The 14,214-nt window shown below is 34.4% G+C and overlaps 1 protein-coding gene across 1 annotated transcript in view; it reads left to right on the top strand.

The window, feature by feature from the left end:
* Positions 1–14,214, top strand: part of MOXD1 (monooxygenase, DBH-like 1) — a 122,870-nt gene that overhangs the window by 86,549 nt on the left and 22,107 nt on the right. The window contains exons 6-10 of the mRNA XM_012665188.1: positions 18–120; positions 3,962–4,128; positions 5,162–5,353; positions 7,109–7,168; positions 8,623–8,765. Of these exons, the coding sequence (XP_012520642.1) occupies positions 18–120; positions 3,962–4,128; positions 5,162–5,353; positions 7,109–7,168; positions 8,623–8,765 (665 nt within the window). The remainder of the gene's footprint in view (positions 1–17; positions 121–3,961; positions 4,129–5,161; positions 5,354–7,108; positions 7,169–8,622; positions 8,766–14,214) is intronic.

Raw genomic sequence — 14,214 nt, 5'->3', positions numbered from 1 at the left:
GAATTTTCCATACTTAGGGTTTTTCCTATCCACCTCATGTTGGATTATCCCTTGGCACCCCGTTAGATCCGCATTATGTGCTCTTGGAAGTCCATTATGACAATCCGACATATGAGGAAGGTGAGTTTATTCTTCATGTATTTTACCTGTGACTTTTAAACAGTTTTGTAACTCTTGTCTTTATGGAGTTGAAACAAAATAGCAGCCATTGTTAGAAACCTGTAATTTATCACCCAAATTAGGATACTTTTTGAAGTGATAATTCAATATTCATAATTACACTGCAACAATAGGCATTAGCCAGCACCAGGCAAATGAGCATATGTGCTCACTAATCTTAAAAAAACATTCGCATACTACTTACCAGAAAGTAGAATAATAGATTTTTTTCTTTTGTGATATACATTAATCTCATGGTACTTATGAAACATTTTCTTTCTAACTGCACAGATGAAAAAGCTAACATTTGTTACACTAAAAAATATTAAGCATTTTGTTGTGATAGACAAGTCATAAATATACTCAAGAAATACTTATGCAATGATACTGTGTAATACAATATTGAAGTAAGGAGGTGTTAGGGATGTATATTTGATTTCTGAATTTACTTATATAATATTTCAAAACTGCCCAATTAATAGAGTTAATATGAAATTATCAACATAAGCAACTCCAAGGTATTATTTTATATTGATTTGTGCAATTATTCAGCAAATACTGAGCACCAGCTATGTCCCAGATCTGAGCTTGAGGACACAATGTGAGTAAAAAACAGACACTGTTCCTACACTTATGCAAATTGTATCCAGTGAGAATGGGAAATAATCAAATAATCACACTATTAATATAAAATTATATATATGCCAATTGATCCAAAGGAGAGGTACCTGACACTATGAGAGTATTTAACTGGTGACCTAATCTAGCCAGGGGTGTGTGGTGGTGGGGATGGTCTAGAAAGTCTTTGTTGAGGAATCAAACTCTTCGTCTGGTGACTGGAGATGCTAACGGGATTGGGGGTGCAGTGAACAAAGATGCTGATAAGCCTGGAGATGAAGGCAGAAACAAACAATCTAAGGCCTTGTAGGCCATGTTAAGGATTTTGGTCTTCATCCTAAAGGCAGTGGGAAGCAATTGAAGAGTCTAATACAGTGGAATCAAATACCAAAATTAGTATCTTCAAAAGACTACTCTGGCTGGTGCAGAATGAAAAATAGATTATGAAGGGAGGTAACGTGGTACGATATTTAAAGAGTGATGCTTCTATAAAGGTGCCAAAGTTATTTTGTTTATGAGCAAGCTAGTAGATTATCTTTTTTGTCTTAAGTAATTCATATGAAATATTAATATTTTCTCTGAATTCACTTTTATTTTCACCCACAAATCATATCCCATACTCTGAACCATGAATCTAAAATGAATTAAATTTAAAAAACATTCACAAATCCAAACATTTATAAAATTACCTATTAACAAATTCTAAAAGTTAGATTTCCCATGAGATCATTATCTGTCTATGAAACACATAAATTATAATTTTCAATAATAATATAAATAATTCTTAAATATATCTTATATTGCAATTTTTATTTTTCAAAAATTTCACATCTTTGATTTTGTTATTCATAGAATATTTTATATAATGTATCATACTTCTTTAGAAATTTAATGTGATTTCTTGCTTTTATAGTCTTTATTATCAAAGTATGAGATTTGATTCATTTGCCTTGTCTGTTTTCAATTAAGTTGACTTTCTTATAGTTTCAATGTAAAAATGGAATGTAAGCTTCTTTTCCTAATAGGTTAATGTAGAACTCAAGATTTTTTAGTACTCTATTAATTCATATTCATAATTAGACCAAATTTTAGATTATAGTAATTTTGCCATGATAAACATAGTAAACATTGTATAATATGAATTTAGGTTTACAGAAAAGTTTTTAATAATCATTTTATATTTACTTCGTAAATTATTACTTCGTTAATAGATGACATATTAGTGGTCCAGACCCCTAACACAATTAATAAAACTAATTACAGTAAACCCAACTGGAATTCCTGCTTACTTTTTTCTCCCCTATCAAACATATATTAGAAGGAGTTGGATCACAAAAATATAAAATATAAAACAAAATTCTCCAAGATATGTAAAAAGAAATCCTAGGGTCAATATAAATGTTCTGCATTGTCATGCATTTATATCTGCACTGGTAATAACATAAAAGGAGAATTGATTTTCATGATATATTTGTTTAACAATTGATTGATTCCCTGATATATGTGTGAGCACTAGACAGAGATGAAAAAGACACAGTCTTTGGCCTCAAGAAGCTTTTGGACTAGCTGCCATTTATTGAGCACTTCATTTGTGCCAAACAGTGTTCTAAGTCCTTTGTATTTAAGCCTCACATCAACCTTAGGAGGTAGCGGTGTTACTATTATGGCCGTTTTCCAGTCTTAGCCCATTTTGTGCTGCTGTAACAGAGTACCACAGAATGTGTAATTTATAATGAACAGAAATTTATTCCTCACAGTTATGGAGGCTGGGAAGTCCAAAATCAAGGTACCATCATCTGTCGAGGGCCCTCTTACTATGTCATCACATGGTGGAAGGACAAAGAGAGAGAGCCGGAGGGGGCAGACCCACTTCCAAAATGATGGCCTTAATCCATTCAGGAGGGCAGAGACCTCAAGACCTAAACACACCTTAAAGGTCTTACCACCCAGTACCATCAGAATGGCAATTGAATTTCAACAAACATTCAAACCTGCTTTTGGAGGGATCAAACATTTAAACCCCAGCACTTGCCCAAGCTCATACAACTCATAAGAAGCAGAGCTGGGATCTGTAGCCAGGATGGTCAAGCTCCAGAGTCAGTGTTCTTAATTGTCACACCACAGTGTGTGGTGGTTTCTTGTGTGACCCTAAATATCTAAACAAGCTTGAGTCAATGGGCAAATGCTAAATGATTCTATGTTCACAATAACAAGCTCACTAAGCAGGAAAGGAAGCTTGGATTTTGCAAGGCTGTTAAGGAGGTCAAGAGATAAGAATTTCCTGGGACAATTATTGGGATACTTAACCGTATCAACTTATTGCACTCTAAAACATTCAGAGTAAAAGATATTTTCTAAATGTGTATATGAGTGTGAGTCTGTGTGGGTGTGTATGTCTGTGTGAGTTAGGGGTGTATAATGTATTAATACAATGAGAAATATTTGATATAAAGACCTTGGTGTTTAAGAATGATTGATAATAATTGATTAAGCTGATTGAGTAAAAGGAGACGAGAAAGCAAACTGGGGAAAGGGCCAATCTGGTAGTCACCCATAGATAAGTCACCACTGCAGAAGGGAGTCAATTAATTCTGAAGTTAGTAAGACAAATTTATGCAGTGTTTGGGGCTCATACTCTCCCTCCTTATAATAAATATGTCATAGCAAGAAGTGTGTCTTATTAAGAGAATGGTGACAAACTATAAAGAAAGAAAGTTAATCTTTACTGGTTTTCTCCATTAGCAGATAGTTTCTAGACCACAGGGTTTTTGTAATAAATAAAATGTTATTGAAATAAACAAATGTTATTGAACTAACTAAATAAATAAATGTTGTTGAACTTTACCTCAAAACAATATAAAATAAAACTTTTATTGAGTTATTTTGTATTGGAATGAATGACTTTAGAACTTTCATTTTGCCTTCATGTTGGATAATTGTGGACTACAACAGCTAGATAACGCTTCTCCCATGGTGTAGTGTGTGAGTCCACGATGTTGCAGGCAGTATGGCTACTCATCTTTTAATTCCTTTCTGTGAAGCTGACTGTTGTCTTCTATTCATCTCTGCTTATATTCCTTTCCCTTATGAAAGTTTAAAGAAAATTAATTAACCCATTTCAACTGAATAGGAACACTTTTTTTAAGAACTCAAACTCACTTTTAATTATGTGCCTTTGTTCCAGGCTTAATAGATAATTCTGGGCTGAGGTTATTTCATACGTTGGATATAAGGAGATATGATGCTGGGGTGATCGAGGCTGGCCTCTGGGTGAGCCTCTTTCATACCATTCCCCCAGGGATGCCTGAGTTCCGGTCCGAGGGTCACTGCGCTCTGGAATGCCTAGAAGAGGTACACAGCATCTGGGTCTGTGAGCTGCCACCCATAGACTGATCAATGCTCTTAGAAACTGTGGTGTGAACAATTCCTTGCTTACTGATTACTGATCCTTTTCTTATGGGCATTTCGTGAAACTTTTATTGCAACTTCAGCAGGACATTTGACTGCTTTTTTAAATTTCGAAGGCTGTAGGAGTAGAATTCTGAAGACAAGAATACCTTGCAGGGTGTTTTTCTTCCTACTTCTGTCTCCTTTGTTGCATATTGACGTTTTATTTTATCTTTTACAATTTCTACCTTTTTTGTAGTCCCTTTTTCTGCTATACCTTTTATCCATATTTATTTTTTCCCATCATTCATTTTTATTTTTTCTCTTTTCTTCTATAGTTTCCTTCCCTTCTTTCACCAAAGAGCAAAAATAACTCATATACAAATACATATTAGATAAGAGAAAAGCAAGTATAAGTATTTAATAATGACTGTTTTCAGATAGTTTTTTTGAATGAAAATATTTCAACATGGATTATATTCTTCACATATTCTAAGATACTGTGGCTGTGGACAGTATGACAAACTGGAGAAGTGGAAAGATTATGTTCTTCTGAGTTTCTTAGGCCATGATGAAATTCTGTGACATCATTTACTAGCTGTAAATGGGCGACTCATTTAATTGCACTGACCCACTTCACCTTTCTTATCTGGAAAAATGGGAATAATTTCTCCTTTTAAGAGTTTGGATTTTCAGGTTGCCAACATACTAGAATTATTATGCCAGGAACATTGTCTACCTCTTTTCTTCCTAAAAGAAGGAAAAGCAAGATAACATTTAGGAGGGGACTGGCTTCAATTCCCTTTCTTTTCTCCCAGCAAATGTTCCTTCACAGAAAGAACACTGAATAATCCAAATTCAGAATGTTTGGCAGCTCAAGCATTCACTTAAGTTGCTTTAGTTTTCTTCTCAGTTGTCCCTCCAAGTGTGTTTGAACGTAAAATGTCTGAACATGTACTGTTTGGGCTAATCGGGTCTTCCTCGGCTTGGCCCACAGGCTCTGGAAGCCGAGAAGCCAAGTGGAATCCACGTGTTTGCTGTTCTGCTCCACGCACACCTGGCTGGCAGAGGCATCAGGCTGCGTCATTTTCGAAAAGGGAAGGAAATGAAATTGCTCGCCTATGATGACGATTTTGACTTCAATTTCCAGGAGTTTCAATATCTAAAGGACGAACAAACAATCTTGCCAGTATGCATGCTTTTGTTCTTTTTTATTGACTGTTATAAAAGCCATGAGACATATATCTGCTGAGGTGTAGCAAGGTTTCCACTTGTGAAATGACTTGTTCCTTGTATCTGTATTCTTAAAGCCACCCACCAGGAGTGTTGCACAACCCAGATGGAATGTCTTTGATCTGTTTTCCAAATTTGAAACTCATTTTTATTACTATTCCCGGAGGCAATTCAAGTTGTTGACTCAAAAATAAAAAAATAAAAAAAATTTAAAGACCTCAAAAACAAAAAACTCAAGGTTCTGAGCAGTAAACATTACTCTTTTTTTCACTTGATGTTCCAGTTACCAATCCTTCCGGTTGCAATTCTGGAAATGGTAAAAAGATCCCTATTCTGTTTCTTTATGCTGTCTTGAAGAGAGAGGATATTTTTTAGAGGTTTCATTTCAGTAAAAATGCATATAAGGATAATCCTTTTATTCAGTAAAGGTATTTGAATGTAGCTAATTATACTGTGCGGCATGATCCGGCTTAAAACTATACTTGAGGTTATGGTGAAGCATAGAAGAGAATCTTATGCCTTACAATAATGAATGCTTTTTAAAAAATTTTATGACTATTTTCTCAAATTTTTTATTCCATGACCATGAAACTTAATAGTCATATAATTTTCTACCCTTATTCCTCTCTTAAAAGTCAGATTCTTATGCTGTTTATGAAATGAGAGTAATAGCAATATCTTTTCTACGTGATGCTGAGGGCAGGACTTTCAGATGGGGTGAACTGTCAGGGAGAAGGCATAGCACCATGTAAAGGGAAATGTGAAAAAACAGAAGTTATGATGAGGAGAGGGGCCTTCTTTTTTCTAATGGCTGTCCCTTCAATCTACAGCATTGAGTCTATATTCTTTTTATAAATTAACTGCTACACCCTGAGGGTAGAAAGATGAAGTTTGACAAACGGTGATCTTGTCAAGGTCCTTAAGGAATATACTGTCTTTTATTATGTCATTTCAGGGCTTTCCAAACAGTGTTAGAGCTTTCTATTAATTAATAAACTGTGCTGTGATTAGAGTGTAAGTGTGCTGGGATACTGATCTCTGGGCCCTCTGGGTGGTCAAACAGTGGGGACAAATCCGAGGGCTAAAGCCCAGAGATGGCTGGCTGGTCTGGCCCATGAATAGCTTCATTCATTTACCTGAGGGGGGAGCCATAAAAATAGTACCATTTTCCATGTGTTCTGTAATGTTCAAAACTTTGGAAAACACTAGAGCAATACTTTACTATTAATTTGCCTCATAATTCTGTTCCAAGGAGTAAAGACATGACTAAACAGCTTTGAAGAAAATAATGTAAATGAAGAGGTGATCACAAAAACTCCTATCTATGGCTAGCATTTATTAAGTGTTTATTCTGTACTAAGGACTAAATATGCATTACATTGTTTAATCTCCTCTCAACAACTGTACAAAAATAAGTGATATTTTTTATCATTATTTTTGGATGAAAAAATTGTAACCAGTTTATTCAATTCCTTGCCAAGGTCATCCAGCTAGAATATTGTAGAGTCTGGCCCGAACACAGAGAGCCTTATTTGTTTATTTGCTTGCTTATTATCCTTGCAAACCTAGAATTAAACAAATTGAAAGTCTTCTCCTGAATCAAATCACTGATGCATCTATTCATAGAGCGAATATTAACTTTTGACCTACAAATATATTAGACAAAACAGCATAAAACTTCAATCTGAAAGCTTTTACTTTTATCTTTTAGGGAGATAACCTAATTACTGAGTGTCGCTACAACACAAAAGATAGAGCCGAGATGACTTGGGTAAGAAAACTTTAGTTATTATTATTCAAGTTCCTTTATGGAGAGAAACAGATAAACTTGACTCAAGAAGAAAAAGAATAAAAGTCATTCCCATGTGGAAACAAAATTTCTGAAAGTCTTGAGCATTAAGTATCATGTAAGTGAAATTAGGGCTATTTTAACATTTTATCAGACTTCACATTAACTAATGATACTATAGTAGTATTTGCAATGTAACACATTGACTTTTTCATAAAAAGCAACCTCTAGTCTTTTAGCTTTTCCTCACCAAATATTTTTAAAAGACCTGTGGTCAGTAACTGTCTAATCGAGTCTGGCTTAGGTAAATCCAGACTTCCAAAGGAAGAATGAACTGCATGACCTAGGGCCTCTGACCCAAATAGAAATCTGGTGGTCCCAAGAGATTTATTGGGGAGTTCTAAGAAGCATTCAAGAAACAAATAATTCATGACTTACTCAATCTCTTCCAGGAACACAAAAAGAGGGAACACCTTCCTCTAATTGATTTTGTGAATTTCCCATTATTTTAAAACTAAACTTCTGTAAGGACAGTATAAAAGAAGCCAGTAAGGTGCACCTGATGGAAGTATCTTTGACAGAATATTGATAAAGCAAATCTTGCATTATATGCAAATCTAATGTTAGGAAGAATTTGTGTTTAGCTAAGAAATGTAAAATTGATTTAAATTAGAAAATTTATTAATGCCTAGTACATTAAGAGATTGAAGGAAAAAGATATATGATCACCTCAATAGGAGCAGAAAAGGTTTTCATAAAATTGAAGTTCGTCACGGGGGAAAGACATTTAGCAAACCTGAAATAGGAGGGAATTGCCTTAACTAGATAAAAGTTAGCTATGAAAAATACATAGCAAATATTAAGCTACATGAAATACTTATTTTTGGTTGAAAATCAGATGTGGTAGATAATATGTTGTAGTAACTCTGGATCCTGTTCTTTTAAGCGTCTTTGATTTTTTTCTAAATGTTAGTAGATAACTGGCTACCAAGATTCAAAATGTGAAATCTTTCTCTGCGGTGGTATGTAGCTGCTAATGTTTACACACGTGAAGACAGGATTATGGAAAATTCAGTTGAATCAGGAAAAGATTCAGTCAAACTGATTGATTGGTATTATATTAACCAAATATCCTCATGATTCCCTGAAATATTCTTTGTGGTGAGAAGTTTACACTTCATCAGGAGAATTTTCTGGAGATTATTAGGTTATATAGGAAAGACAACCTTTAAAGAGGTGGAAATAATTCTATTAATTTTTAAATGTGTCATTGCCTTTTTAAAAGCCAAATTGTCATTTGAGTTATTACTTTTCAGCTTTAAGATTTATTAAAGTTTAATACTGGAAGGAACTGTATGACATTAATGACTTAATGTATTATAAATGTCAGAATTGGTGGAACACATACTTTGGTAAATAAAATATACCATTTCCAGGGAGGACTAAGCACCAGGAGTGAAATGTGTCTCTCATACCTCCTTTATTACCCAAGAATTAATCTTACTCGATGTGCAAGTATTCCAGACATCATGGAACAACTTCAGTTCATTGGTGTTAAGGAGATCTACAGACCAGTCACGTAAGTAGTAACTGATTTCATAGTAGAGGTTATATTCTTCAGAGAAGGATGGGCTTATTTTCATATTCAATTTATTACCATGTTGTAGAAATTTTTTATGTGCTGTTGTTTTTGATTACTTTCAACTGTGAAGACCAGGTAAGCTTCTCGATTGCTATGTCCAGGGTCCCCAAGACCACCCCCAGTTGCAGTGATTTGCTAGGGGGAGCTAAAGAACTCAGAAACTAGTTGTACTCATGGATAACATTTATTACAGTGAAAGGATACAAAGCAAAAAAGAACAAAAGGCGCATGGGCCAAAGTCTAGGGAAACCAAGTACAAGCCTCCAAGAGGCTTCTCCCAGTGGAGTCACACAGAGTGTGCTTAATTCCACCAGCACAGAATTGTGACAACATGTATAAAATGTTGCCTATTGGAGAAGCTCATTAGAGACTCAGTGCTCAGAGGGTTTTGGGGACTGGCCACATAGGGCTCTCTGCCTACCACTTACCAAAATTCCGGACTCCCAGAAGGAAAGCAGGTGCTCAGTATAAACTGCATTGTTGGCACAGTTTAGGTACAATGAGTCACTCTTAACATTTAGAGAAAGTTTTATATCCCATAGGAAATTGTTTACTATTTAAGTTCCCACACGCCAGCCATGGGTCATCCTTGCAAGCTGGCCTCTCTGAGGCTAGCATTCTTAGGCCTGCTATGTTAACTCATTCCGCACAATAGCATATCAAAGAAATGATTTATGATAAAATAATAAACGAGATAAATATTGTTTCTGCCCTCTTGAGATTATATTCTGGAGTGGCGGAGAGATAATAAATAAACATAAAATTTTATGTAGTAGTAGGTATTATGCTGATTATTGAATCAGCAAAGAAAGTGTGGTGCTATTGTCAATGGAGCGGAGAAAATCTCTTTGGGGTGGTGGTATTTGAGCAGAGACCTACATAATGAAGAGCCTTATAGAAAGATTTACAAATATATTTTACACAGAAAGAAGAGCCAGCATCATGACCCTGTGGTGAGTATGAGGAACAGCAAGAGGGTGTGTTTGGCTGGAGCTGAGTAAGTTTGGTAGAGAAGAAGTGATAAGATCTGAGAGTGGGTGGGACCAGATCATGCAGCACTTAATGGGCAACATAAGGTCTTTGGGCTTTAAATGCAAAGAGAAGCCATTGTAGGATGTAAACAGAGTCAATTTGGCTACTATGCTGAGAAAGAACTCTAGGAGGGCAAGATCGGAAAGAATAATACCAATCAGAAAACTATTGTGATTGTCCAGTTTAGGGGTGAGGGGACATTGGACCAAGGTGGTGACACTAGAGTTGATGAGATGTGGTTACATTCAGGTTACCTTTTGAAAGTAGCACACACAAGGCTTGTTGATTGTATCTCAGGGAGGCTGTCAGGGTAAGAGAAGAATAAGGCTCAGTGATGATGTGTGAAGGTGTTAGGGGAATGTGTCTGAGGAAGATATTGAGAATTGTGTTTGGGATATATTAATGCTGATGTATCTGTTCTTATCTATTCTTACTGATATCAGTGAGAAGAATTAGAATGGCTGGTGGAAATTTGGGGATGGTAGAAGTTGTTTTAACATAAGGAAGAATTCTCTAATGATTAGGACTTTTCAAAATGAAAGGAACTGATGTAATTAGACAAAATATACTCATAGACTTTTCAGGAAGTGTATTTAAGGACAGAGTAAAAAACACCCAATGTGGATCCGGTAAAATGTAGATGCTGAAGAATATAAATATGACCTAATTCTTATTCCTAAATATTATATGGATTATAAATTATGAACTAAGAACTCTCTTCTTTCGAATTAAATTTATCATTCATAGATACGTTTTACTCAGTTCCTATCCAAATAACCCAATGACCACCAAAAGAAAAGTCTATATCTAGAAAAATACAAATATCAAAATGCTTATGTAAATTGGTTTCTATAATAGTTTACTAAGCATTTCACATGCGTGATCTTATTTGATTTATTTTTACACAATTCCAATACCTAGAGTAGGACATACAATACCAGTTCTATAGAGGAGGAAAAATTAATAGAAACTAAGGGATTAAGAAACTATGCAACATTACATAGTACATAATAAAAGGGGGAGTTAGGGTTTGTGTTCTGGTCTCTGATATCTCTCTACATTTATATATATAACACACACATATATATAGACAGATATATAAATATGAATAAATATTTAATACATAATTACATATGCAAATAAAATATTAATAAAAATCAAAACATCATATAAAATGTCATTTTAAAAACACTAGGACATAATTTTGGTTTTAAATACTGATATTACATCATTCCTTACTTAGACTTCAGTAGTCTTTTTTTCATTTAAAATATCTTTTACATATTGAATAGAAATTCTTCCTAATCAAGGGTTAATTTGAGAGAACTTTAAAAACAAATGGACACATTTCTTGAGTGTCCTCAGGTTATTAAAAAGAAAATGGACATTAAAAGCTATATGCTTACAAAATTAGTGAAATGCATTCTATGGCCTAATTAATTTCTTTTATGCACAAATTGTGTGAAACCTCTAAAAATGCTTAGCTTCCATTTCCCAACAAGCTATGTCAGTGTTTATACCTTTGGTCTCCTCCAGGAAGTACTAGTTGGGTTTTCTTCACTTGGAAAGACAGGGAGAATTGCTTCCCAGAACAAGTCCAGTTGTGAGATGTCATTGCCCACACACAAAAAAATTAACTTCATAGTTAAATGTATTTTTCAAAAATATCAGCTTTATTTTAAAATATGTGTTTAGATTTTATTTATTTATTTAAAAAAATTTAGGGAGTACAGGTGTTTTTTGTTTATGGATGAATTGTATCATGCTGAAGTCAGGGCTTTCAGTGTACTGATCACCAGGATCACCAGAATAGCATACATTGTACCCAATGGCTAAATGTCTCTATCACCTTCCTATCCTCCCCGCTTCTTAGTTTTCAATGTCCATTACACCATTTTATGACCGTATATATCTCTCTTTTAGCTCCCACTTATAAGTGAGAACATGTGGTATTTGTTTCTCCATTCCTGAGACGCTTTACTTCGCTTAGGATAATGGTCTCCAGTTCCACACAAGTTGCTGCAAAAGACATTATTTCATTACTCCATTTTATGGCTGAGTAGTACTCTGGGGTGTACATATACAACATTTTCTTTATTCACTCATCAGTTGATGGATGCACAGGTTGATTCCATATCTTTGCAACTGTGAATTGTGCTGTAATAGTTTTCCTTTGGGTAGATAACCTGGTATTGGAATTGGTGGATCAAATGGTAGGTCTACATCTAGTTCTTTGAGATATCTCCATACTGCTTTCCATAGCTGTTGTACTAGTTTACATTCAACAGTATGTAAATGTTCCCTTTTCACTGCATCCATGCTAACATCTATTGTTTTTTGACTTTTTAATAATGGCTGTTCTGACAGGGGTAAGGAACTAGCTCACTGTGGTTTTAATTTGCATTTCCCTGATGATTAGTGATGTTGAGCATTTTTTCACGTTTCTTGGCCATTTGTCTATCTTCTTTTAAGAAAAATCTGTTTATGTTTTTTGTCTACTTTTTGATAGGATTATTTGGGTTTTTTTTTCTTTCTGATTTGTTTGAGTTCTTTGTAGATTCTAGATATTAGTCCTTTGTTGGATGTATACTTTGCGAATATTTCCTCCCATTCTGTAGGTTGTCTATTTACTCTGTTGATTACTTTCTTTGCTGTGCAGAAACACTTTAGTTTACTTAAGTCACATTTATTTATTTTTGTTGTTGCTCTTTACTTTTGAGGTCTTACTCATAAATTCTTTGCATATGCCAATGTCTTGAAAAGTTTTTCTTACATTTTCTTCTAGAATTTTTATGATGTCAGGTCATACATTTAAGTCTTTAATCCATCTTGAGTTAATTTTTTGTGTGGTGAGAGATAGGGGTCCAGTTTCATTCTTCTGTATGTGGCTATACAATTTTCCCAGCATCGTTTATTGAATAGAGCATCCTTTCTCCAGTGTATGTTTTTGTCTGCTTTGTTGAAAATCAGTTGGTCATAGCTATATGGTTGTATTTCTGGTTTCTCGTTTCTCTTCCATTGGTCTATGTGTCAACCTTTATTCCAGTACCATGCTGTTTTAATTACTACAGCCTTGCAGTATAATTGGAATATAATTGGAGTTAGGTAATGTGATACCTCCAGATTTGTTCTTTTTGCTTAAGATTGCTTTGACCAAGTATTTTTTCTAGATTTGTGAAAAATGACATTGGCATTTTGATGGGAATTGCACTGAATCTCTAAACCACTTTGGGCAGTATGGACATTTTAACAATGTTGATTCTTTCCATCCATGAGCATGGGATGTTTTTCCATTCATTTGTGTCATCTATGATTTCTTTCATCAGTGTTTTGTAGTTCTCCTTGTAGAGATCTTTCACCTCCTTGGTTAAGTATATTCCTAGGTATTTTATGTTCTTTGCAGCTATTGTAAATAGTATTGAGTTCTTGATTTGACTCTCAGCTTGACTGTTATTAGTATATAGAGGTACTACTGATTTGTTTACATTGATTTTGTAATCTGAGACTTTACTGAATTTATTTATTAACCCTAAGAGTATTTTGGTGGAGTCTTTAGGGTTTTCTATTAATAGATATAAAATCATATTGTCAGCAAACAGGGATAGTTTGACATCCTCTTAGACTCTAAATCAGACTTTCAGATCTAGGTTATCATCACAGTGACATGACTTATAGTGAGGACCAAACTAACAAGGTGTTGGCTAAAAGATCAGAAAGAGAGAAATAGTTTAGGTACTTTTTTCTGTTTTGCTTAAAAGAATATTACTAACTGGTTTTCAGGATACAATACTAAAAAGGAATATCATATAACATATGACCCCAAATCTTCTATTCTGTGCTGTCAGTATTATGACTAATTAAGTGCCACATTTTATTTTAAACATTCTGTAGCAATTGTAGGATTCAGAGGATAGGTCGATGGAAAAATAGAGACAAAAACATCTTGTCTCAATGTTTTCATCTGTTCTGGGGAGCTCTGTTTTTCCCTGTGTCCTGCACAGCTGGAAAGGCTTATGGAAAAACAAAAAACTCAAAAAGATCAGATAACAAAATAGATAATATGTTTAGACAAATTTAGATATTTCTGTTGTACCACACATCAACACTGAATATGCAGTTCTGGTGAGATTTAAGTGTTGGAAAGTTTCTGTTTATTGGTTCTATTTGTAAAAGAGAATCAAGAGGGGTTTCTATTTTTCTTCGCAGGAAAAATCATTTTTACTGTTTAGAAATCACACATTTTTATAAAAAGTTCAAGTAATACAGAACACATTTTTTCAAAGAAGACAAAAGAAATCACTTCAAATTCTGTTAAAAATAAACATTGCTAATGTTAATTGAATGTTATTATAGG

The sequence above is a fragment of the Propithecus coquereli genome, unplaced genomic scaffold (assembly GCF_000956105.1).
Source record: "Propithecus coquereli isolate 6110/MARCELLA unplaced genomic scaffold, Pcoq_1.0 Scaffold98, whole genome shotgun sequence".
Classification (NCBI taxonomy): Eukaryota; Metazoa; Chordata; class Mammalia; order Primates; family Indriidae; genus Propithecus; species Propithecus coquereli.
This window is presented reverse-complemented; position numbering and strand designations above follow the sequence as displayed.